Source organism: Bufo gargarizans, chromosome 6, assembly GCF_014858855.1.
Source record: "Bufo gargarizans isolate SCDJY-AF-19 chromosome 6, ASM1485885v1, whole genome shotgun sequence".
NCBI classification, from domain to species: domain Eukaryota; kingdom Metazoa; phylum Chordata; class Amphibia; order Anura; family Bufonidae; genus Bufo; species Bufo gargarizans.
Genome location: NC_058085.1, coordinates 95052372 through 95077032, shown reverse-complemented (window position 1 = coordinate 95077032; position 24661 = coordinate 95052372). Strand labels below are relative to the sequence as shown.

The 24661-nt window shown below is 45.0% G+C and overlaps 1 protein-coding gene across 10 annotated transcripts in view; it reads right to left on the bottom strand.

Moving 5' to 3' along the window:
- Positions 1–24661, bottom strand: part of RALGAPB (Ral GTPase activating protein non-catalytic subunit beta) — an 86210-nt gene that overhangs the window by 5290 nt on the left and 56259 nt on the right. For 4 of the 10 annotated variants that reach the window (XM_044299969.1, XM_044299973.1, XM_044299974.1 and 1 more), the window contains 16 exons: positions 21656–21782; positions 18804–18812; positions 17713–17846; positions 16348–16530; positions 14698–14852; positions 11937–12124; positions 11695–11801; positions 10287–10439; positions 8536–8745; positions 8245–8403; positions 7999–8161; positions 6466–6588; positions 6222–6355; positions 4198–4306; positions 3948–4026; positions 3715–3863 (listed from right to left, as the gene is read on the bottom strand). In XM_044299969.1, coding sequence (XP_044155904.1) covers positions 3715–3863; positions 3948–4026; positions 4198–4306; positions 6222–6355; positions 6466–6588; positions 7999–8161; positions 8245–8403; positions 8536–8745; positions 10287–10439; positions 11695–11801; positions 11937–12124; positions 14698–14852; positions 16348–16530; positions 17713–17846; positions 18804–18812; positions 21656–21782 — 2182 coding nt within the window. Of the gene's footprint in view, positions 1–3714; positions 3864–3947; positions 4027–4197; positions 4307–6221; positions 6356–6465; positions 6589–7242; positions 7649–7998; positions 8162–8244; positions 8404–8535; positions 8746–10286; positions 10440–11694; positions 11802–11936; positions 12125–14697; positions 14853–16347; positions 16531–17712; positions 17847–18803; positions 18813–21655; positions 21783–24661 lie in introns of those variants that run through there. The other 6 variants (XM_044299970.1, XM_044299978.1, XM_044299972.1 and 3 more) reach the window with 4 other exon arrangements.

The following is a 24661-nucleotide window of genomic DNA, read 5'->3' as shown; positions in this document are numbered from 1 at the left end:
AACCATCTTTCCCAACAACCGCATGCTGGATCTGAGGGAAGGGCGGTGATGACGGAGGAGACTGCGAACCGACCCGCGAAGGGCCAGACGCTTGTCCGACGGAAGGCGGACCTCCGCCAACTCTGTATCCAGGAGCATCCCCAGGAAGATCAGCCGTCTGGAGGGGGTAAGGGAAGATTTGGGGTGGTTGATAATCCAACCGAACCGCGTCAGGGTCTCCAGAGTGAGTTCCACACTGCCGGATGTCTGAGAGAAGGAGGGTGCCTTGACCAGGATGTCGTCCAAGTATGGGAGAAGAAAAACACTTCTTGAACGTAGAAGGGCCAAGACAGGGGCCAGGACCTTGGTGAACACTCGAGGAGCCGTCGCCAGACCAAAGGGAAGGGCGACGAATTGGAAGTGATCGTCCCCCACCGCGAAGCGCAGGAAGCGGTGATGACATGGAGCAACCGGAACGTGGAGGTATGCATCCTGAATGTCGATTGAGGCCATGAAATCCCCTCTTTCCAGGGAGGCCACTGCGGACCTGAGAGACTCCATCCGGAATCTCTGCAGTCGGAGAAAACGGTTCAGGCGTTTTAGGTCCAAGATCGGACGCACTGAGCCTTCCTTCTTGGGAACCACAAAGAGGTTCGAGTAAAACCCCCTGAACCTTTCCGTCGGAGGCACGGGGACGACGACACCCTGTCCATTAGAGAGTGAATGGCCGCGAAGAAGGCGGCCACTCGTACGGGATCTCGCGGAGGACGGGATCGGAAGAAACGGTCTGGCGGAATGGACGCAAATTCGATTTTGTATCCGCAAGATACAATCTCGAGCGCCCATGCGTCTGAGATGTGGGCCCGCCATACGTTCCTGAATAGGAGAAGGCGGCCCCCCACCCGGGTGGGTGGGGGCGCACCTTCAGGCAGAGGGCTGCTGGCCTGTGGGAGCTTCTTGCTTCTATCCTGGGCTGGGCCAGAGGAAGAAGAACTGGCCGCGGGTCTAGACCCGGTGGGCTTGCGAAAGGACCGAAAACGGGACGAACCAGCGCGACCACGGGGGGCGCCCATTGGCCTGGACTGGGGGAGGTGAGTACTCTTCCCACCCGTGGCCTCTGATATAAGTTCGTCCAGACGGGTTCCGAACAGGCGGGAACCCGTGAATGGTAGGCCGGCCAAAGAGCGTTTGAAAGCGGCGTCCGCCGCCCAAACCTTCAGCCAGAGTTCCCTCCTGACAGAAACTGCCAGGGCAGAGGAACGGGCAATGAGGGCATCCGCATCAAGGGAGGCCTCACAGACGAATTTTCCGGCCTGAACAATTAGTTGGGCTAAGGAACGGAGGTCCTGAACAGGGACGTCCGACCCTAACTCCCGTTCCAGTTGCAAACCCCATTCAGAGACCGCTTTGCCAACCCAGGCGGAGGCAAAGACCGGTCTAAGGGCCGAACCAGAGGCAGTAAATATGGCCTTGGAGAGGGATTCCGTACGACGGTCCTCAACAGACTGGAGGGAAGATCCGTCCTGTACAGGAATAGTAGTGCTTTTGGACAGGCGAGCCACGGGAGGATCAACCTTAGGCGGGGATGTCCACGTGGTCACAGAATCCGCTGGAAAGGGATAACAAATGTCCAGCTTTTTGGGTGTAATAAAGCGGACGTTAGGCCAAGTCCAAGCCTTGGATACCACAGAAGAAAAATCAGCGTGTATGGGAAAAACCTTGGAGGCCTGTTTGGGGCGGAGAAAGGACACGCCGGCCTGTTCAGGGCTGGGGGGGGTCATCGTGTAGCTGAAAGGTATCACGGATGCTAGTGACAAGATGCCCCACCGCGGACGCCAATTTGGACGGAAGCTCTGAGTCCATGTCCACGTCCGAATCCGCCAGTTCTCCCTCAGAAAGCGTATCCCTTTGAGAGGATAGACTTGACTGAGCTCGCACGCATGGCGGAGAGAGCGAAGCATCTGGAGAAGATGTGCGCTCAACCCTTGAACGTTTCTGAGTATGCCGGGCCCTGGAAGATTCGCTGGGAGGCAGGGAACCAGTGGGGGCGGCAGAAACGGTAGTCCCAGCGGGTGCGACAGGGATTGTGGCAGCCTGCGGGAGAGGCGGTCTACCCACGAGACGGCCCACTACGTGTGTAAGGCTTTCCACCGCCTGAGACAGAGACCTAGCCCAGTCAGGGGGTTCAGAGGCACCGGGGGGCGCAGTGGGAAGCGGGCCCTGCACCGGGGCCTGACATGCAAGGCAATGCGGCTCAGATTGCCCACGCGGAAAAAGTTCCTTACAGGCGGTACAGGCATGGTACCAGGGTTTGGGGGCACCCGTGGGATCTGACATGCTGAAGTGTGGTTGTACTCTAATATAGAGACCACAAAGGGTTATAGCAGCTATGACCAGGAGGGTTAGGAGAGGGTTAACTGTCCTACCAGTGCCTCAGAAGAACGTCAGGAGATGGCCCAGATCAGCAGCAGCAGAGAAGCAGTGAACAGCAGAGAGCAGCAGAGAGCGCCCACAGAAGCCGAGCGATGTACACAGGAGGTTAGAGTCCCCCACCGTGTCCCAGCTTCCTGTCAGGAGTGAGGAAGCGCGGGAAACTTCAGCAGAAAGCGCGGGGAACAAGCTCCGCCCCCTCCAGCGCTTGAAATGTCTTCTGTGAAGGAGAACGTAGCTCCGCCCCCAAAATGACGCGCGTGTGCGTAAGCCACGCCTCCGTTCTCGTAAGCCACGCCCCTGCCGGAAACGCTAAGCCCCGCCCCCCGTTCTCGGAACGGAGCGGGCGGCGCCGGGAAGGGGGAGAGAGAGAAGAGAAAAATGGAGTCAGCCCCGAATGAGGGGGTGGGGGGGGAGAAAGATAGCAGCGTGGGGGGGGGGAACGGCGTGGGGGTGCTGAGGATGCTGCATTGTCCTGCAGATGAGCGCTCAGAATGAGCGACCACGGGTGCCCCCCTTACCCAGAGGGGTAGATGCTGCAGATAGGGACGGGGTATGGGCTGGAATAGCCATCTCACCGTCCGACGTCTTCACCCTCAGTCCTTTCCAGCAGGGTCGCCCCTTCAGCCACTGGCACCGCAGTGGCAGGAAGCTGGAAGAGGGGCTTGGCGTGCGGGCGACCCCCTAGCTGGCGGGATGTAGGGGAGCCATTGCTGCCCAGATCCTCCTATTGCTTCTGTGGGGGAGGCAGCAGTGCAGATAAGTTGGCACTGGCGCAGCTCAACCCCGGGAGAGCAGAGAGGTCTAATGCGTCTCTGGTATCCCTAGGAAAAAATAAAATAACAAAATTAGAAGGAAAAGTAAAAATAACAAGGAGAAAACAGCCCTGCAGTAGCAGGGAGTGTCTTGCCTCCTTGGACACTAAGCTAAAACTGGTAGCCTCTATCTCCAGGCTGAGGGTATAGCTGATGGAGGAGGGGCTTAACAGTTTTACTTAGTGTCACGCCTCCTAGGGAGCTGAGCTATACCCAAGGTCTGTGTCCCCCAAGGAAAATGGGCGAGAAAAATATATTTCTAGGATATTTTTTGATATACACATCTCAGACTGCTGGGGGCCTCTTTGAACCGCAGGAATGGCCGGCCTTTGCCATCTACAACAGCTATAACCACTCTTGTTGGCGAAAAAGCATTCATGGTCATGCTTATTAATAGGAATCACACTGCAGACTAGCAATCTGTCCTTTACCTATACTTTACCCTAAACCATTTTCATTGCTACGGAATTAGATAAAAGCTAAAACTCACCAAGCGCTCTTCTGCTCACCACCATTCCATCCACCAACGGGATAACCATATTGAATTTTCCAGAGGCCCCATGTACTTTCACCCGGAACAAGCCTGTGTACAGGGGGTGTATGAATATTACAGGAACCTCCTTCTCAGGTGTGCTGTTCCTAAAAAAGGATCAAGTGATACATGACATTTTTAGCAATATTTCAGACAGAGGGTAGAAAGCTCACAGCAGGTGAATGTGTTACCTGATGGAAGTGCTGCTGTTGGTTGTAGTCTCTATACCAGTGCTGGTCTCGGCTGCTAGGTCCGAGAGTGGGAAGTTCTCTGGGAGGCAAACAGGACACAATTACTACTTGCCATTTAGAAGCAGCTATGAAGGCAGGTGGAGCATATCTGCCACAATTAGGGGGTAGGATTAATGTCAACCAATGTAACCAAGCAAATACTACATTATAAAAAAGATGTACAGGGAAATAAAAGTTCTAAAAACTATACCCAAGTCATCGTACTGCTCCAGCCATACAACAGCCACCTTGGTCTCTGGTCCCAGTGGGGGAACTGTTCGCCCGTGTGGAGTCTTCCTTGTCCTAGATGTGGGACTGAGCTGGAGGAACAAAACAATACACTGACAGTTTATAAATCAATTCCTTAAATCTATATATTCCCAACAACACATTGTGGCATCTTCAAACGGATCCGTCCCCATTGACTTACATTGTAAGTCTGGACGGATCCGCACGCCTCCGCACGGCCAGGCGGACACCCGAACGCTGCAAGCAGCGTTCAGCTGTCCGCCTGTCCGTGCGGAGGCGAGCGGAGCGGAGGCTGAACGCCGCCAGACTGATGCAGTCTGAGCGGATCCGCTCCATTCAGACTGCATCAGGGCTGGACGGCTGCGTTCGGGTCCGCTCGTGAGCCCCTTCAAACGGAGCTCACGAGCGGACCGACGAACGCTAGTGTGAAAGTAGCCTTAGATGGGATAACCCCTTTAAGCTAGCCACACACATTAGACCAGGGGTGTGGCCCTCAAGCTGTTGAAAACAGCATGCCCAGACAGCCTACAGCAGGGTATAGTGGGGGTTGTAGTTTTTTTTTTTTTTTTTAAATATACATTTTATTGAGATTTTGTAAGCATTTACAATCATGAGACAGTATACAATATCAAATGATCACATAGGTATAACAAGCAACAATCCAGTTATACATATCCAGATTTTGATTGAGTATACTTTTCCCACTTATCGCCCAGTAGAACACCCCCTAAACTCCCTCCCTCCCCAATGACCCTTCCCCCCTCCCCCCACCTCAGGTACACTTCTTGCACACCCTCCCTCCCTTACATCTTCAATCTATCAGAAGCCTACCTAGTCTCTTGGCCAATTTTTCCTTAAGGTACCATTCTGATTGTACAAAGGGGCTCATGACACCTTTCATTTCTTCATCCGAGAAGACCGTGCTTATAAACACTTCCCATTTGTGGAAAAATGTGTTTATTTGTTTTCCCTTTAGTTGCTCTGCCTGCAGTTTCTCCATCTCAAAGCACATTTTCGTGTGCTTAAATATATCAGCAGCAGTGGGCACGCTCTTGCTTAGCCAATCTCTAAAAAGGCATCTTTTTGCTGCCAATATCAGGGTATGTATCAACGGGGTTACTGTCACCCTATCCGGAGGCACATGAAATAGGAACAACTCAGGTACTAGTGGGAGCTGCACTTTAAGAGGCTGCTTAACCTGCGAACTGACCATTTTCCAATACCTTTCTGATTCTGGGCATGCCCATACACCATGAAATAGGTCTGAGTTTTTCAGCTTGCATTTAGGGCAACTATCTAGCCTTTCAGGAGTAGCAGAGCGTGAGGTACAGTGAAATCCATATATAGCCTTATGGATCATTCGAAAGTGTGTCTCCCTCCAGATCTCGTTAGGTGTAATAGTTCTAATTGTGTTCCAGCCTTTTACAATGATATCCCTATGGTCCATTGAAGGGAATTCCTTGCTCCAATGGGAGAACATCCGTCCCGCCACCGAGGATAACTTCTTATCCCTAATGCCTTGATATAATTCTGATAGGGATTTTTTCCCTTTACCCGCGCCTATGAGGGAATCAAAATCATTGCCAGGCATTTCTTTCGATAGGTTTATTACCCTCCTTTTAAGGAAACCCTGAACCTGCCGGGGTTGTAGTTTTACAACTGCTGGAGGGCCGCAGGTTGAGCATCCCTGCTTTAGGCAAACGTTAGCCAAACCTACTGATTTTGGCAAACTGACGGCAGATGTCGGGAGAGATATGGTTTAGGGAGTTTGATTTCAACTGTCCAATCATTTTATTCATGGGGAGATCAACCGCCACAAGTGGTGTCTGGAAGCAGCCTTCTCTCCATTCAGAACACATGCATGTGTAGGAGAATGTTGTGAGAGATGGATATTGGCCAAACGAGCATTCCGTTGTCAGCTATGTAATGGGTAGGGCCAGCCTTACCCTCATTCTTACTGTGCGGCTATAATAAATAAGATCTCACCCTTTGTGTAGAATTCAAGCTTTCTGTATGGTTAGGAAACAGTTCCAATGTTAGAGGCTGCTTTAATATTCCCGGCAGAAGATCCATGTTGGAGTCACTTTCCTGCTCAGATACATTACTTTCTGAAGTATCTGCTATTAGGAGGAAGCACAATGGTAAAACAGTTAATGACATGTCATGGAGTAGTGCTCTAGGATATTCAGCCTGGTGCAACACCGCCAAATACAATGGTTTTAGGACTTACTCTGAGACTCCACTGCTGAGGGTACAACAAAAGCTATTTCTGTCAAGGCATCTGCATAGTACAGGACTTTCTTCTCCCCATTAAATATGCTTCCACCACTGTCCTCAGAAGTAGTTGTTTCTTCTACAGGAAGAAAAAAAACAAAAAACGGAAGATAGGTTTGCAAAATATTGTCCCATCGTCTTATCTCAGCTTCCTGAGCCCCTATAAGTGTGACATGGGGGGTGGGTAGTATAAACTGAAAGGGGTATCCCCCTCTTGAGAAGAGATGGCATATGATCAGAGGGTTTCCTACCTCTAGGACCACCACAATGACTCACTGGCCTAAACGGGTGAAAATGCTCCAAACCCAGACACTGTAGCGTGTCTATAACCGGGGGAGCAATTCCTCCGCATGCGGTCTGCACATAACGGCAATCCCCGGCAAAAATACATATACATACACAAAACACTGCAAAAAAAACGCACCAAAGTGATACGCAACTGACAATACTAGCTAATTCCTCAAGCCGATGTTAAAAGCTGAGAACTTTGCCAATATCTTCCAGTCAGGAACATATCGGAGCCCCTCATGCTTTTTTTGCAGTGATTTGTGACCACCACAATGCCAAGAATGCTCTTCTTCACTAGTCTTGTCTGCACAGTTTCACCTCAGCCACCCGCTGTGCTGAGAACTGCAGCATGGCTCAGGAAAAATGGGAGTCCCAAAATTCGGACCATAAAGTGATGGCATTACTTAATAAAATGGGAATACCGCTAGAAGTCACACTTTTATTTTCAATTCTTGCAAGCTCATTCTGCTCATCTTGGCAATCTACAGATGCAGCAGAGTTAACAGTCACAGGGATACCATGGTAACTAGACGTGATAATTCACCAAGTGTGACTGTTCAATCTGCTAAATCCGTAATTCCGCTATCTTTAATTGATTTCTCAGCAGAGTAACTGAAGACCATTTCTTCACTCTCCTGACCCTTGCATAGGGAAAGCACTAAAGTGCTGCTCGTAAAGGATATGAAAAGCATGGTGGCTCAGTGGTTAGCACAGTTGCCTTTCAACGCTGGGGTCCTGGGTTAAAATTCAACAAAGGACAACATCTGCATGGGTTTCCTCCCATCCTCCAAAGACATGATGATAGAGAACTTAGATTGCGAGCCCCATTGGGGCCAGCTTGATGCCAATGTCTGTAAAGTGCTGCAGAATATAGCAGTGCTATATAAGCGAGAGAAAAAAATAAAAAAAATAAAAAAAAATCTGGTTGTAGTGATGTCTAGACATCCATGTCCACCCTCATTTTCAATGCAAGATGTGCATACTTAGCAATAAATGCTCTTTGCAAGGTTTTGAACTAGTACTACTGGTACTTAAGCAGACAGCATCTCTTCAGTGGTAGTGAAATTGTTGTTGTACAGAATCAAAATTGGTAAGATATATACCAACTGCACATACAGTAGGCCGACTATGTATCCTACAAAGAGTTACTGACTGTACCGCCTACAGAAAATTCATAGACATCAAGTGATTTCAAACATACCTTGACCTTGTTCATTCTCTCCGATGCAATTAATTGACCAACTTGTGGACACGTGGCCTGTCCAACCTGGATGCGTCCCAACATCAACAGGCCAACCCAGGGAAAGCAGAAACTCCAAGAAATGCGGCTGAACATTACTAGAAGACTCCACATTCTTCAGGATCTGAAAAATATAAGCCCCAGTGAGTAGTGGCAAAAATTAACCCATTGTCCTATGACTTAGACCTCAGGACTGCTCTTGCTCACCTCCTGACTAGCTTTTTGGCCAGCCTTCATATAAAAAATGAAAACTGTATCAAAGGGACGGCAAGGAAGCAAATCCAAGTATCCAATATCATCAAAGAACCCAGGAATGTGAGAGTCGAGTGCAATAAGGTGAGGAGGTAGACGGCTATTTGCTGGCTCCTGAAGAAGAACAAAAGGTTATGATATTCAATAATGGCCCATACAGGTCTGGAAGGGAAGACTGTTGGAAAGATGCCGACCACAATAAATAAAATTTCCTCATTTTAAGTTCAATTTTTTTTCCTCACTTACTTTCAGTGCTTCAAGAGAGAGGAACCCAAAATGTGAGAGGAGGAGGCGCGCGGTCTGGAACTCCTGGGCTGGAGGGGGAGGCTTACACTCCGTCACAGGATCAGGGTAACTTTTCTTCTTAAATTCCTCTTCCTTCATATGATCCAGCCCAGCCTCATATGTAATCTGTTTGGCCATTCCAAGTTTCAGCTTTTCATGCCTCAGCTCCAACTTGGAAAATAAAAACATTATGTTAATCTTTTTAACCAGTTTCATATGAAAAAAGTTAAAGGGTGTGTCCTACTGAAAATATTGTGCAGTTTACAAACCAGCACCTGGATCTGAATACTTTTGTAATTGTATGTAATTAGTATGGCTGAATTATTCAACAAAACCTCTGTATAGCGCCACCTGCTGTCTTTTCCGATTTCTCGGTCCCCTTCACTGGGTGCACATGCTCAGTTCCATCCTTCAACTGCCTCCTGAGCTGTGAAAGGTAGAGAGCTGCAGCAGAAAGGACACACCACTTGGGCTGTCTGATTGATATTAAAGGGGTTATCCAAGTTCTCCAACAGCCTCCCACATGTAATATACTTACCCCGCTCCTTGCGCCGCTGCTGCTTCTCGTCCCCGTCTGCCATTGGCTGCTCCATCCCCCCCAAACCCGGATGTTTTCATCAGTACAAAGGGAGAAGCAGCAGCGGTGGTGCAGGGACCAGGAGCGGCGCAGGGAGCGGGGTAAGTATATTATATGTGGGGGGCTGTTGGAGAACTCTGATAACCCCTTTAATATAGCAGACCAGTTGGAGCAATGGGTGTGGAGATCTCTGGATCTATGTGAAGTACAGGGTTGGTTCATATGTACTATATGATTGTCCAATGTTTAAAGGGAACCTGTCACCGGGATTTTGGGTATAGAGCTGGGGACATGGGTTGCTAGATGGCCGCTAGCACCTCCACAATACCCAGTCCCCATAGCTCTATGTGCTTTTATTGTGTAAAAAAAAAAACGATTTGATACATATGCAAATTAACCTGAGATGAGTCCTGTATGTGAGAGGAGTCAGGGACAGGACTCATCTCAGGTTAATTTGCATATGTATCAAATTGTTTTTTTTTTTACACAATAAAAGCACACAGAGCTATGGGGACTGGGTATTGCGGATGTGCTAGCGGCCATCTAGCAACCCTTGTCCTCAGCTCTATACACAAAAATCCCAATGACAGGTTCCCTTTAATCATTCATTGGATAACCCCTTTAATGTTCTTCATCATCCTAATGTAAGAAAACACAATCTGTACCCATTCTATTAGCAGGACTATTCCCTAAGGACTCATGCACATGCCATACTCCTGTACAAGGGAGCTGCAGGGATGCTGTGCGTCACTATATGGGGTTCCTGGTAGCACCTCATTATGGGTTCATTCTTCCCCAGAAGTCCCCCCATACATACAGCATCTTTTTTCCCCCACTATTAATTTTTAGAAATATAGAACAAAAAGAAAAAAAACAAGACCCAACCCATCACCCCACAAATATGAGGGGCAGCTCAGAGAGAGGCAGAAAATACATAAATACAGCATCTGATTGAATATGCCACAATTTTGTATATTGTAGGACAAAAAAAAAGTCGGAACCTATACAATACAATGGATGCTCTATTACAGCTCCATACAACCAGGAGGCTGTATGGAGCCATAGTGCAGCCATGTTCATGAGGCCTAAGGGTAAGTGATCGCTGATCTCGAGCTGCAGTAGAATAGATCCTTACCTCTTCAGTAACAATTTCATGCAAGTCGGGAATACTAAGATCTGCCTTAACAAAAGGGATCTTATCCACTTCTTCAGGAAACGGACGATGCTTTACATTGTACTTAATGCCCACGTCATTCTTAGGCTCTGGCCTGCTTTCAGGAATGAACATCTGTAAATAGAAGGTAGAGTTTAATAACCTGCTCTTTAACATTTACGCCACTGATTACTGACTGGCTAAAATCAGGCAATCACACCATGTAATTATCGATATGTTGTGCCCTTAAACACACACACACGTACCCGTATATACCTACACTGCATATCTTTTTGAACAGCTCATTACAAAGTCATGGACATACTTATGGAGAGGACTCTCTTTTTGGAGGGGCCTTTCTTGAATTTTTGGCATAAAGAAGTAATCTCACAATTCTCTAGAATGTCATTGTATGCTGGAAGACGCATTAAGATTTCCTTGGAATTTGTCACCTTGTTCATTGTGTACGGCAATTGTACCATCATGATAACTGTCCCAGTGTTAGAGAAAGTGCAGGTTACTTTCCCAGCGGGACAGTATTATCAGTTGTACGAGCCCAAGCCCGCCTGTTGCAAGTGTCAAAAAAACCTGCCCCCGTGAAGAGCCCAAGCTTGCCTTTAGAGGAGTTTCCCAGTGCCAACACTTAGCGACGTGCAGAGCAGATCCGAAGATCAAGACAGGAGTCAGCGCATGCGCAGTTACAGCTCTGTAGCGCACTCCATGCACAAGCAGTCTCCTGCTCTGCACATGTGCAAGATTTTGTTGCGACGCACCAGGCGGGCAGAGTTGTGGCCAGATCGTGACCTCGCAGAGGAAGGGGGCGGACATAACTCCTCTTTTTCTGACGTTTAGAACCTGCACTTTAAGTACAGTTGTGATGATAGTACAGTGAACTAGAATGCATTGCCATTTACTAGATACACTTTAGGAGGTGACAGATTCCCTTTAAAAACATAGGCCTGACTTTTTCTCCATCTCCAATCAATCACATTCAAGCAGAAGTGTCCATTGAACTAAGATCTGTCAGTCTGACTTGCAGGTGGTGCAGTGATATTCTCCAGATGTGTCAGTTCTATATTGGTGTCACACTGAAAGTCACCAAACTAACTGTTCTATATTGCTGATACATGCGTTGGCAATAGTGGTCACTGGCATGAGCCCAGTGATTAGAAGGGGTGTCCACATACGGTTTGCCACTTCTAGTATTCCAACAGGTAGGGCAATGCAATACTTTGCTAACATATGGGCCTTACATAAAAAAATCTGTCCGTATACTTGAGGCTGTAGGTTTCCTACAGATAATATACTGGATGGTTTGGCTCTTGCCCGCTGCTTACATAGATCTACAATCATAGATGGCGATTTCTGAATGCGGTCTGCAAATACTCACTCTCTGATTGGCTCTTGCTGCTCGCGGTAGGTGGCAGAGCTGCATGGCCCACGCATGGCGACCGGACATGCCTCTAATTAGGACAGTAATGGACGGACTTGGATTGCCTAAAGATGTAAATACAAGTTCTGGTATACTTGGAGCTGTATGGTTTCCATGTAGAATAGAAGCAATGTAATGTGGGATTCTGGACTACACTAAATACCACTGTAATATACAAGCACACACACAAAAAGCCTTACTCTGCTCATTCCCAAGCGGCTGCTCCAGCATGGCCAGTATGACGCTGTTGTCTAGCACAAAGTAACGGAAGCTGTACTTGCTGACAGTAGGCAGGCGGGAGTAAGTGATCAGGGTGGTCTCATTCACTAGACTGCATGGAGACGCTGGACCACTAGGAGGGGGGAACGCCCCAAGGAGCTGCATAATACTACAAGGAAAAATAGTTCATGTAAATGATTTGCATTTATCCAAATGGTAAAAGACTTTTTCCTTTGCTTTCATGTGCAGGGAATGAAAAGGAGATTCATGTGGATGACAATGAGCTTTATGCTGCCAATAACATTATTCAGAAGTTCAGAACTGTAAAAAGTTGTTCCAATACATCAAAAGTGGAAAAAAAAATAAAAGCAAAAGTGCAAATAGTCTGCATAAAAATATCCTACCATCTTGTGTCGACAAATGATGTAGTCTGATCCTGCAGTCATGCTCCCATCCATCTCCTAATTGTTGCTAACCTGACAAAATGTATATTTAGCCCCTTCCTGATGCAACGATTTTCTTAATTTTTTTTTTTTGCGTTTTCGTTTCCTGCCTTCCAGGAGTCGTCATTTTTTATGTTTCCGTTCACATAGCTGTATGATGGCTTGCACTTTCTAATGGCACCACTTAATATTGCACAGAATGTAGTGGCAAGAGGTGGTGGAATTTGGGAAAAAACAAAACAAAAAAAAAAACCACACAATTTCACCAGTTTTATGGATTTTTTTTTTACAGCATCTACTATGTGGTAAAACTGAATTGTGCTCTTCATTCTCCAGCTCAGTACAATTATGGTGATGTCACATATGGATACGGTAGTTTTTCTTCCGTTTTAATATTGAAAAATAAAAACTTTTTATAGTTATGTCTACGAAGATGTGTCAGGGCTCTTTTTTGCAGGACGATCTGTAGTTTTGTTAATGTGTGGGGTGTGTATGATTTTTTTGATCACTTATTAATCAATTTTTTTGGGAGATAAAGTGATGAAAGAATGGCGAACTGCCCTTTTTTCCCTCGTTACACCATTAACAAAAACTGCCATTTTCTACCTGTTACTCTATTCATTGTATGGGATACATTTTTTTTTAAAATATCTTAATAGTACGGCCATTTCCGCACGTAGTGAAGCTCATGAGGTTGATTTTTTTTTTATTATTATTTTGATTTTAGATAAAGAGGGGGTGGGATTTGTATATATTTATTTTATGTTTAAAAAAATAATATTTTTTAGGTCCTCAAGTGTACCACAACATGCAATCATCATACTGAAATTTGCATAGAGTAACAGAATTTGCTTCATTATCTTATACAGAAATAGCTATATTACAATTCAGTGCTGCCACCTGTTGGCCTGAATTGTAATATACAAGTAAAGAGCCTAGACTTAGTACAGGCTCTGAGGGGTTAAACGTCCGCAATCGGCATTACCGCCGAATCTAGACATTAGCTGCGGGTATCTGCTGATTGAAACAGTAGCCACCCACTAGATATGTTGTTACTCGCGCCGCTGCAGAGTGGGCACCATCTTTAAGGACTAGACATCTGCCGTACATGTATGGCGGATGTTGTAAAGTGGTTAAAGGGAACCTGTCACCGGGATTTTGTGTAGAGCTGAGGACATGGGTTGCTAGATGGCCGCTAGCACATCCACAATATCCAGTCCCCATAGCTCGGTGTGCTTTTATTGTGTAAAAAATGTATTTGATACATATGCAAATTAACCTGAGACGGGTCCTGTACATGAGATTAGTCATGGACAGGACTCATCTCAGGTTAATTAGCATATGTATCAAATCGGTTTTTTTTACACAATAAAAGCACACAGAGCTATGGGGACTGGGTATTGCGGATGTGCTAGCGGCCATCTAGCAACCCATGTCCTTAGCTCTATACACAAAATCCGGTGACAGGTTCCCTTTAAATGTAAAATTAAAGATTTAGGGTATCTAAAAACAGTGCAGATTTGTGTGCAGAAAATCTGCATGAAATCAGAACCAAAACCGTACAACCCCCCCTCCCAATCATGGTTTGGTGTGTTTGTGTGATTTTTTTTGTGTGGATTTTCGTGCTGTTTTTCTATTTATGTAAACAACCCCATTGAAGTTTATGGTGAAAATCCATCTACAGAAAGTAAGGAATTGCACAAACAATTTACATTTCAGCACCTAAGAAAAAAGCAGAGTAGATAGGATTTATTAGATCTCCTTCACTTTGCTGGTACTGTGTCACACTACGGTTTTTCTGCACAAAATCTGTGCAGACTAAAAACTGTGGGATATTCTTTATTTTTGTCATCTAACATCTGCAGCTCTAGTTTCCAAACCACATAAAAGGAAAAAATAAATAAAAAAATTGCACGTGTAAGAGCTCATTCAGACGGCCGTAGTGTTTTGCGGACCGCACAAGGCCAGCACTATGATAGAAATTACTATTCTTGTCTGCACAGGAACAGAACTTGCTCTATCTTTCTTGTGGGGCTACGGAACGGAACTACGTATGTCTGGTTATTACACAGTTCGATTATCAGCAATGAGCGTTTATATAATCAGCCAGATAATCATCCTATGTAAATGGACCTTTCAGAGAGATGATAACATTCATTTGGCTTAAACGGCCACATTCTTGTACAGCAAACAAACCTCCCTTCTGAATTTGCTTTAGCCTCTATAAATCAGGTGGCCTGCCTGCCTTCCTATTTGCCTGTGCGTGCCAGTGTAATACTGGAATAATACCGTTCAGTACCAGGTTAATGTGGCTTCTGCAGCATCCTTCACTCTCATGGAGGCCGGGTTGTGCTCTTTGTCTCCTTTAAAACGCACTTCTTGCTGCTCTGGGTTTTTGGACTTGCTGCCAGATATTCCCAGCTCCACAATCTCAAGCACTTCCTTCAGGCAGTCCTAGAGAACAAAAAGATAAATGTTTTATAAACTACCGGTATTACAAAAAAAAATAAAAAAATACTTAAGTTACCGACATGATGAAACCATAGATTAAAAGGGATTCTCCAGGCTACAGATCTTGAAGACCTATCCTCAGGATTTAGACCCCAGCGAACAGCTGTTTTGGGCCACAATCAGGTCCTGAAACTATACAGTGCATGGTGCAAAAGAGGGAGGTTCCATACATGGTGTAGTTTACCGGAGGCGGGCTGCTGGGTGCTGAACCCCTACTGATCTGATATTGATCATCTTTCGAGAGGATCATTCATTAATATATTCAGCCAGGAGACCCCTTTAAAGCCATGTTCACACAGGGGTTAGTCCATGTAGATTTTTGCAAGTTTTCTCCGCCATCAGGGTGATCTGCGTTCAATCCACTTGTTTAAAATAGGAAACGCACCCTGTAGTTTATATGGAGCAAGTATACTGAAAATCCGTGTTGCTTAGGAAAAAAAAGCAAAAACACGTTGAAAAAAAAAAAATCTGTTGTGAGGCTTAAACACATAAGATCCATACAAAAATCCATAAAACCATATTTAAAAAAGATGTGGAAAATGAGTGAATGAACTTTGATGTGGATTCTGGGTCTACATTTTCAGGGTGCTAACACAACTGTGTGAACATACCCTTAAAGGGGTTTTCCAGAAATGAATAATCTTTTACTTATGGTCCCTAGAGTGGATCACCTAATGAAAGAATCATACTACTGTACCTGCTCCCTGCCACTTCAGTTCTGTGCCCTGTTCCACCATTTTCTCATCTCTGGCCTGTTTACTTCCAGTCGGGTATGGACCTGCTCTTCTGAAGCCAGTCATTGGCTGCAGCAGCGTAGGTGGCCAGGTCCATACCCAAAAGAAGGTAAACAGGTCAGGAATGGGAAGATGTTGAAATAGGACCCATGTTGCAGGACAGCAGCAGTGGGGAACAGGCGAGTACAAATCTTTCATTAGTTGAGCCACGCTAGGGCCCAGAATTCCTTTTTTTTTTAATGTCTTTTTTCTGGCATTTAAATATACCCTAACTGAGGATATTTTGATTCCAGGTGGAAATGCAACATTTGCTAATACATTTTGTGCACACATCTGAATACAAAGAAGTTAAAAGGCAAAAAAGTAGAGACAAAACCTAAAATCAAAAGGGTTGCTTAAAGGGGCTTTCCAAAATGTTAATACTGTTGACCTTTCCTCTGGATAAAACCCAGGATCCCTGGCAATCAGCTGTTTTTAAAAGGCTGCGGTGCTCGCAGTATCTTTTCCTAAAGTGAATGGGGCCGAGCCGTGATAAGCAGCACAGCCACTACACACTGATTTGTAAGCATGGAGAAGGCGAGTGCCTTCTCAAACAGATGATCGGCGGGGTTCCCGGGTGACCCTCACTAATCAGATACTGATGCCCTACGCACACCTTTTAAGAATAAAACGTAGAAGCTCTGTACTAGGAAGAGTCAGGTTACCTTTTCATTTAGCATATCCGGATGCTCAGTGAGCCAGACGCACAGGCACTGAAAAGCAGCAACAATCATGGAGTGCAGGTCTCGGGAGTGATGAGGAGCTGGACGGGAGCACTGGTACACAATGTACATACAGACAGAACTCACTGCCCTCTTCCTGTCTGCAGAGTCAATGCTGACCTTCACCTGGCAAAGAGAAGATGGATGAAGAAGTACCCCTGACTACTGGAAGTGACCGCAATAAACATGACGGCCTGGAGGGCAATGACTAGCGGGTCCACCTCTCCAGTGATAAAGCAAAGATTCGCTAAACATTCTTTCTGCCATGGAAATCTATATAGGGCTTCATGCACACGGCCATATCCATTCCGCAGACAGCAGATCTGCAAAATGTGGACACCGGCGGCTGTGCTCATCCCGTACTTACCGTGGGCCCCATTGTCGTAATGCCTATTCTTGTCTGCAAAATCATGCTGTGCTACACAAAGATGATTGGTCGTGCAAAGCCTGTCATGGCCAGTCACCGTGCAACCCCCGCCTAAGACTATATGCCGTCACTTTTTCTTACAGGGGCTGACAACCCTGTTGACTTAAGCTCGAGAAGTCATCAGCAGGGGATTTTGACACAAATTTGTGTTAAAATCCATGTTACCTGCTGACTATTTCATGGATTTCACCCTATGCATTGCAAAGGGTGAAATCGGCAGCGTAATGAGGACGCTCCAGATGTGAAAATCTGCATCATGCTCAAATTACGGCATTTTTTCCCACTTTCCATTGTGTGGATTGACTACCCCATCCACATGTATCTGCCAATTTGTGTAAAATGCACTGCAAGTCTCGGGCAACATCGCCATGTCTGGACCCACTTTAGGAGCCAGCATAGGCCTCCCCATGTACCAGTAGTTTTTAAGACTAACTGTATTCTGATGTAATCAAATCCATCTAAAACATGATAACAGATCTCTTAGGGGATATGTTCAGAGGGAAGATTTTGGGGGTGGGTTTCAGAGCGGATTTGGTGCCGAAAACCAGGCGGTACCTGCACTGAAACCTCCTCCTATTGCCTTGTGCCTTTCAGGACCGCACTGACACCTCTCAAAGCTGCAGCAGGAGCCTTCTCACAGTTTAGCATGATTCAATGGCGCCAAATCTAGAAAGGGTCTGCATGAAAACCCACAGCAGAAGCCGCGGGTACGTGGCAGATTTTGTTGCGTGCCAAACCCACTGTCTGAATACCCTTATGGTGACCACCCTCTGGTCTCTAGTAGCCATCATCCCTGAGAAAGGCCAGAAACCACTAATTACACTGCACACACGACACCTGCTCGACTATGCTTTACACTAAAAGAAAATGCAGCTACTGACCTTGGCAAGACCAGAGAGAAGCTCCAGGGCAGCCAACGAGATGCTCATGTCTGGCCTCCACTGCGAGTTGAGTCTCTGAGTCACCAAGTGGATGCTGCGCATGAGCAGACCGGCGGCGGTATCTGTATGAAGAGCTAGGATGTAACCGCAGAACAAATGCAAAGCAGGGGAGGGAAAACAACCGCCCATTAGTAACGGGAAGCGGACAGCCCAGGAGCAGGGCGCAGCCACAGGGCACAGAGACAAGTACAACTGGGTGGTATTAACAGTTCCACTCCCTTACATCCGTGGCCCAGACACACACACAAGTGTTAATAAAATCAGTCTACAATCAAGTCAATGGACATGTTAATTCACAGCAGATTCACAAGGAACGAGACTCTATATAGGTCATATCAATTTTTATTTTTTTCCAGTTGAGACATCTTAGATCAGGGATGCCCAACCTGCGGCCCTCCCACCGCCTACAGCTGTTAGGTCATGCTGGGAGCTGCAGTTTTGCAACAGCTGGAGGGCCGCAGGTTGGGCATCTCTGTCTTAGATCATATGGCGTTAGCACAAGGAGTAGCATAGCTCCATGGTATCTGTGCGACTCTGGAACGACTTCGCGAAGGACCTCCCATCAAAAATAACGTATCTTAGACGGAAATGGCTAAAAAAAACTGGATGCAAACGGTTGCTCAAAATATAGGATCCGTTTTTCTCTTCCTGTTCTTCGGACTAATCAGAAGGACAGAAAAGGAAACGGGTGATGTGAACTCGGCCTAACAAATGCTGATGGAAAACCAATTGTGTTCTGGAAATGTGCAGCACAAACCAATTGATTATGCGCCAATACATGATGAAAAGTGTGACCACCCGTCACGTAATGGCATTAGATAGTTCTTACATCTGCTGTTAATTAACATCGGCACATCACTGATGGATATCCATGCAACATAGATGACAGCATAAAGGAAAATGGATTACACCGTGCTGTACATTATTGGCCTGTAATTGTTAGTTGTGAATTTTGATCTGAGAAGAATTGTGTAGATTGGGTGTGATGAGGAGAGAATGAAATGATTTACAATTGAGAGCTGGCTGGGTACCTGGATATCCTATGGGAAAAACAGTAAAGAGAACCAGCGTTATTTAATCCTCTCGGGGTCACCCTGAAGTAAGCAATAACTGAGAATCGCCTTGTAAAGCACTTGGTTATGTATTAAAGGGCATCTGTCAGCAGTTTTGTACCCATGACACTGGCTGACCTGTTACATGTGCGCTTGACAGCTGAAGGCATCTGTGTTGGTCCCGTGTTCGTATGTGTCCGCATTGCTGAGAAATTGATGTTTTAATATATGCAATTGAGCCTCTAGGAGCAACGGGGGCGTTGCCTTTACTCTTAGAGGTTCTGCTCTCTCTCTCTGCACTTTTATTGACAAGGACCAGGCAGCGAATAACATCATCATGCCAGGTCCTGTCAAAGTGGAGATGGCGCGACAGTTGCAGACAGAGATGAGCCTCTAGGTGTAATGGCAACGCCCCCGTTGCTCCTAGAGGCTCATTTGCATATATTAACACTTCATTTTTCTCAGCCATGCGGACACATTACGAACATAGGACCAACACAGATGCATTCAGCTGCTAATCGCACATATAACAGGTCAGCCAGTGTCATAGGTACAAATCTGCTGACAGATGCCCTTTAAAGAGAACTTGTCATGAGATGCTAATAAGTTCAAGTTATCCTTCATCATGAGGTATCTGGTAGCGTATTGTCCTCCATACATGGACATTTATGGGTGGTCAGTGGTTCCTAGGCTGGGTTCCGGTTTTCTGTTTTGGCACAACAGCAGGTTCTGTCAAATGACAGATGTCAGCAGCGCCTACCAAAACCCAAGTTACCTAGAATAGGAATTGTCAGTGTTCTGTCATGGCATCTTCTCATTTTTACTGGGAAAAAAAGTGATGCCGATTTTTCGGGCGAATATGACAGAATCTGTGACGGAGGCTCCAATGCAGATGTGAACCCCACCTTAGGCCTTATTCACATGCCAGTAGTTGATCAGTGATTTTCATCAGTAACACCTTTTCTGTGTTCAAACCCTCTGAAGAACTTTAATGCCTTGAAAAGGGAGGGTGGGTCGAACGTTGACTTATATCATAAAATAGTGAACAATGGCCGGTGCAAGGTGGTGAGAGAGATTCGGTGCGTGCTCCACCAGTATTAATACACATACTCTAATATGCCTACTGGGCTGCCGGCATTGCTTCAGCTTTGTTGGAGATGGCTATAAAGACAGGTACCCCCTCAGCAGTGCTCCTAAAAACCAGTACCTGGCCCCTGACCCTTGTTCTTGTCTGTGCCCCTGGAGTGGAGTAACTAGCTGATAAAGTCTACAGTATTTTGCTCCCCTGATTTTGGAGAATATCTGGTCCAGGCGGTATAAATTCCAGGTAGCACAGAAAGCTGCACTGCCTCTGATGGTTTTTATTATCCATTAATTAGATATCCTGTATCGGTACGTGGTAGGTGTATCTATAGGAATACTAAATACCGCAATAGTGTATCCTGCAGTGAAACTTGCTGTACCCATAGAAGAGGAAACAAAATAGTTCTGAGAAAACTTTAGAAATCCGAGTCTCACTTCCTTTTGGGATTCACGTCCCCACCTATCCCTTGGCTGAACTTGGTGGACGTAAGTCTTTTTTCAACCGTATTAACTATGTAACTTGGTTTTGGCTCACAATCACTATTGGAAAATCACTGACCGAACACTGTGTGAATAAGGCCTTACATGTGTGCCCAATGTTAGGCAGTTTTTTAGCGAGTAGGAATTAAAAAAGATGTGGAGGAGAGAAAAAAAAAAAAAAAATGTACTGCTGGATCCCCTTCTGGCAATGGCTGAAAAAACTGCAGTTGTGACTCAAACCTTAGGGGCTATTCATACACGTGTATTCCCGACATAATATGAAGGCCTACGATCCCACGAGTTCAGGCCAGTTAAACACACGTTCAGCCCGTAACATATCTGAGAAATCTGGATGGATAGCCAGTCCAGAACACACGGGTGAAATGCCTCTTGGGTCACATCGGTTGCAGATTCGCACCAAATCTGCACCGCAGGTCAGCGACTACACGGATTCTCCTCCACTTATACGCCAAATATATTCCGCCCAATGCACAGCATCTGTCCTGAGTTTTCATCGAGTTGAAGAAGGCTTCTCCCAAGCTGCACCTCTCCGTTAGGTAATTCCAATAGGGGCCCCTATATACATCCCATTTAACCCTTCGATGCCGGTGATTAAAGGGAACTGCCTGAAGAGAGGAGAAGTTTCTCTGTATGTAGGTGACCGCTAGTGTAATGCTCAACAAGGGGAAGATAAAATAATCCTACACATATATACAAATTACAGAAGCATTATAGACGCCATACAAAACCGCCAATGTCAGTAACTTAGGAGAAGCGCATTTCTTAACATTCATTTACCATGGGGCTAAGAATCTATTTACAGACAGGACATCGGACAAGCCATACACAGTACATGACAATGCACACAAGCCACAATAGGAGCATGCAAACCCCAGGTTTATAATCTACCAGGTAACTATAAGAATGAATATATAAAAAAAGGTTTATAAGAAACACAAGTCTAAACCAGCTCATGATATTTAAAAGGGCTTGCCAAGGATTAGAAAAACATGGCTTGTTTCTTCCAAATACAACGCCACACCAGTCCATAGGTTGTGTTAGGTATTGCAGCTCAGCGCCTCTGAAGTGAATGGATTAAGTTGCAATGCCAGACATGGCCTAGGCCCTATGGACAGGTTTTATGGATGCATGAGGCGACTCCAGTAGTGTAACAAACTAGATTATAAAATGTAGGAGCTGATGCTGCACATTCATGCTACTTGATGTCAGCATACAGTGCAGCTATGCGGTATTACTGGGATTCTTACCGTAGTCTCGCAAAAGTGCTTGGGCCGGCCTCTCGCTGTCTGGAGTTGTGGGCTCGGTGCTGCCTCCACTGGCCGTGCTGATCCCGCTGTTGGTTCGGCTATGACTTTTCATCACATTATTTTCAATCTGCGTCTCACAGAGTTAAAGACACAAGTGTATAGATGCGAATGAACCACATTTCTATTTATCTCAATACGTGCAGGCAGAGCCAGATTAACTTGAATGGGGCTAAGATGTAATGCCAGACAGAGTTCATGAATGGGTACCGTGTCTGGAAAAGAAGACCCTTTGACAATCCCTTTAAATACAGTCACAGTAACACTGCTGCAGAACTATGGACCTGGATTTAAAGGTTATGTACATCTTTGGAGGCAATTTCTGCTTAGGATTGCATTTTACTCATTTTTGGCTAAAAAGCATATTTTCAAATAAAAATATTGAGCAATTCTGTCACAAAGGGTTAACTGTTTTTCTAACTGTGTGACTGGTACTTTCACTTTGTGCTGTCATCTAATAACCCTTATCTCTAAACTACTAAGAGGTCCATTAGTATTTAAGCCACATTCTTATCAGTAAGATAAGAACTGAGCTATAATGAGTGTTTATAAGGTCAGAGATAAGGAGTCCCTTAGCTCCCCAAATGACGAAAAAGACAAATACTCCACTGGCTGCTACTATAGCAACTCAGCTCTGTACACAAAAAAGGACTCCGTATTTTTAATAAAGGCCAATTAAAAATAAAATATGATTATTATTTTTTTGCTAAAAATACGTACAATGCAATTCTAAAAAAAAAAAAAAAAAAAAAAAAATTGCCCCCAAAATGTGTCCATAGCCTTTAACCCCTTAAGGACACAGCCTTTTTACACCTTAGGACCAGGCCATTTTTTGCAAATCTGACGAGTGTCACTTTAAGTGCTGATAACTTTAAAACGCTTTGACTTATCCAGGCCGTTCTGAGATTGTTTTTTCGTCACATATTGTACTTCATGACACTGGTGAAATGAAGTCAAAAAAATAATTATTTTTGCACCAAAAAATACCTAATTTAACAAATTTTTGGAAAAATTAGCAAATTTCAAAGTTTCAGTTTCTCTACTTCTGTAATACATAGTAATACCCCCAAAAATTGTGATGACTTTACATTCCCCATATGTCTACTTTATGTTTGAATTGTTTTGGGAATGATATTTTATTTTTTGGGGATGTTATAAGGCTTAGAAGTTTAGAAGCAAATCTTGAAATTTTTCAGCAATTTACAAAAACTACATTTTTAGGGACCAGTTCAGGTCTGAAGTCACTTTGCGAGGCTTACATAATAGAAACCACCCAAAAATGACCCCATCTAAGAAACTACACCCCTCAAGGTATTCAAAACTGATTTTACATACGTTGTTAACCCTTTAGGTGTTGCACAAGAGTTATTGGCAAATGGGGATGAAATGTATCTTTATTGCCCTGACTCTGCCGTTTACAGAAACACCCAATATGTGGCCGTAAACTACTGTACGGCCACACAGCGGGGCGTAGAGGGAAAGATGCGCCATTTGGTTTTTGGAGGGCTGATTTTTATGGACTGGTTTATTTACACCATGTCCCATTTGAAGACCCCTGATGCACCCCTAGAGTAGAAACTCCCTAAAAGTGACCCCATCTAAGAAACTACACCCCTCAAGGTATTCAAAACTGATTTTACATACGTCGTTAACCCTTTAGGTGTTGCGCAAGAGTTATTGGCAAATGGGGATGAAATTTGCAAATTTCATTTTTTTGTCTAATTTTCCATTTTAACCCATTTTTTCCACTAACAAATCAAGGGTTAACAGCCAAACAAGACTGTATCTTTATTGCCCTGACTCTGCCGTTTACAGAAACACCCAATATGTGGCCGTAAACTACTGTACGGCCACACAGCGGGGCGTAGAGGGAAAGGTGCGCCGTTTGGTTTTTGGAGGGCTGATTTTTCTGGACTGGTTTATTTACACCATGTCCCATTTGAAGCCCCCTGATGCACCCCTAGAGTAGAAACTCCCTAAAAGTGACCCCATTTTGGAAACTACGGGATAAGGTGCCATTTTTTTGCGGACTATGTTTAGGGTAAATATGATTTTTGGTTGCTCTATATTACATTTTTGTGACGCAAGGTTACCAAAAATTGAAATTCTGAAATTTCATCTCCATTTGCCATTAACTGTTGAGGAACACCTAAAGGGTTAATGAAGTTTGTATAATTAGTTTTGAATACCTTGAGGGGTGTAGTTTCTTAGATGGGGTCAGTTTTGGGGAGTTTTTACTCTAGGGTGCATCAGGGGGGCTTCAAAAGGGACATGGTGTCAATAAAAAAGGCCATCAAAATCGGCCTTCCAGAAACCATGTCGGTCCTTTCCTTTTGCGGCCTCCCTTTTACTGATACAGCAGTTTACGACCACAAATGTGGTGTTTCTGTAAACTGCAGTATCAGGGTAATAAATATTAACTTTTGTTTGGTTGTTAACCCTTGTTTTGTTACCGGAAGAAACTGATTGAAATGGAAAAGTGCCAAAAATAGCGGTTTTGGCACAGTTTTTTTTTTTTTTTTTAACTGTGTTAATCTGGGGGGTTAGGTAATGGGATATTTTTATAGAGGAGATTCTTACGGACGCAGCAATACCTAATAAGTCTACTTTTTTTTTTACAATTATTTAGGTTTTTGACTATATTATCTTTTTTGATACAAATCTTTTTTTGGGTCTCTAAAGTCTAAGGGTCATTTTTTTATTTTTATTTTTTATCCAATTATCTCATGTGGGGGCTCATTTTTTGTGGGATGAGCGGACGGCTTTATTAGCACTTTTTGGGGGGCTATATGACTTTTTAATCGCTTGCTATTAAACTTTTTATTATGTAAGGTGACAAAAAAAAACATTTTTTGCACCTTTTTTTTTTTTCCTTGACCGTGTTAATCTGGGGGGTTAGGTCATGGGGTAGTTTTATAGAGGAGATTATTACCGACGCGGCGATACCTA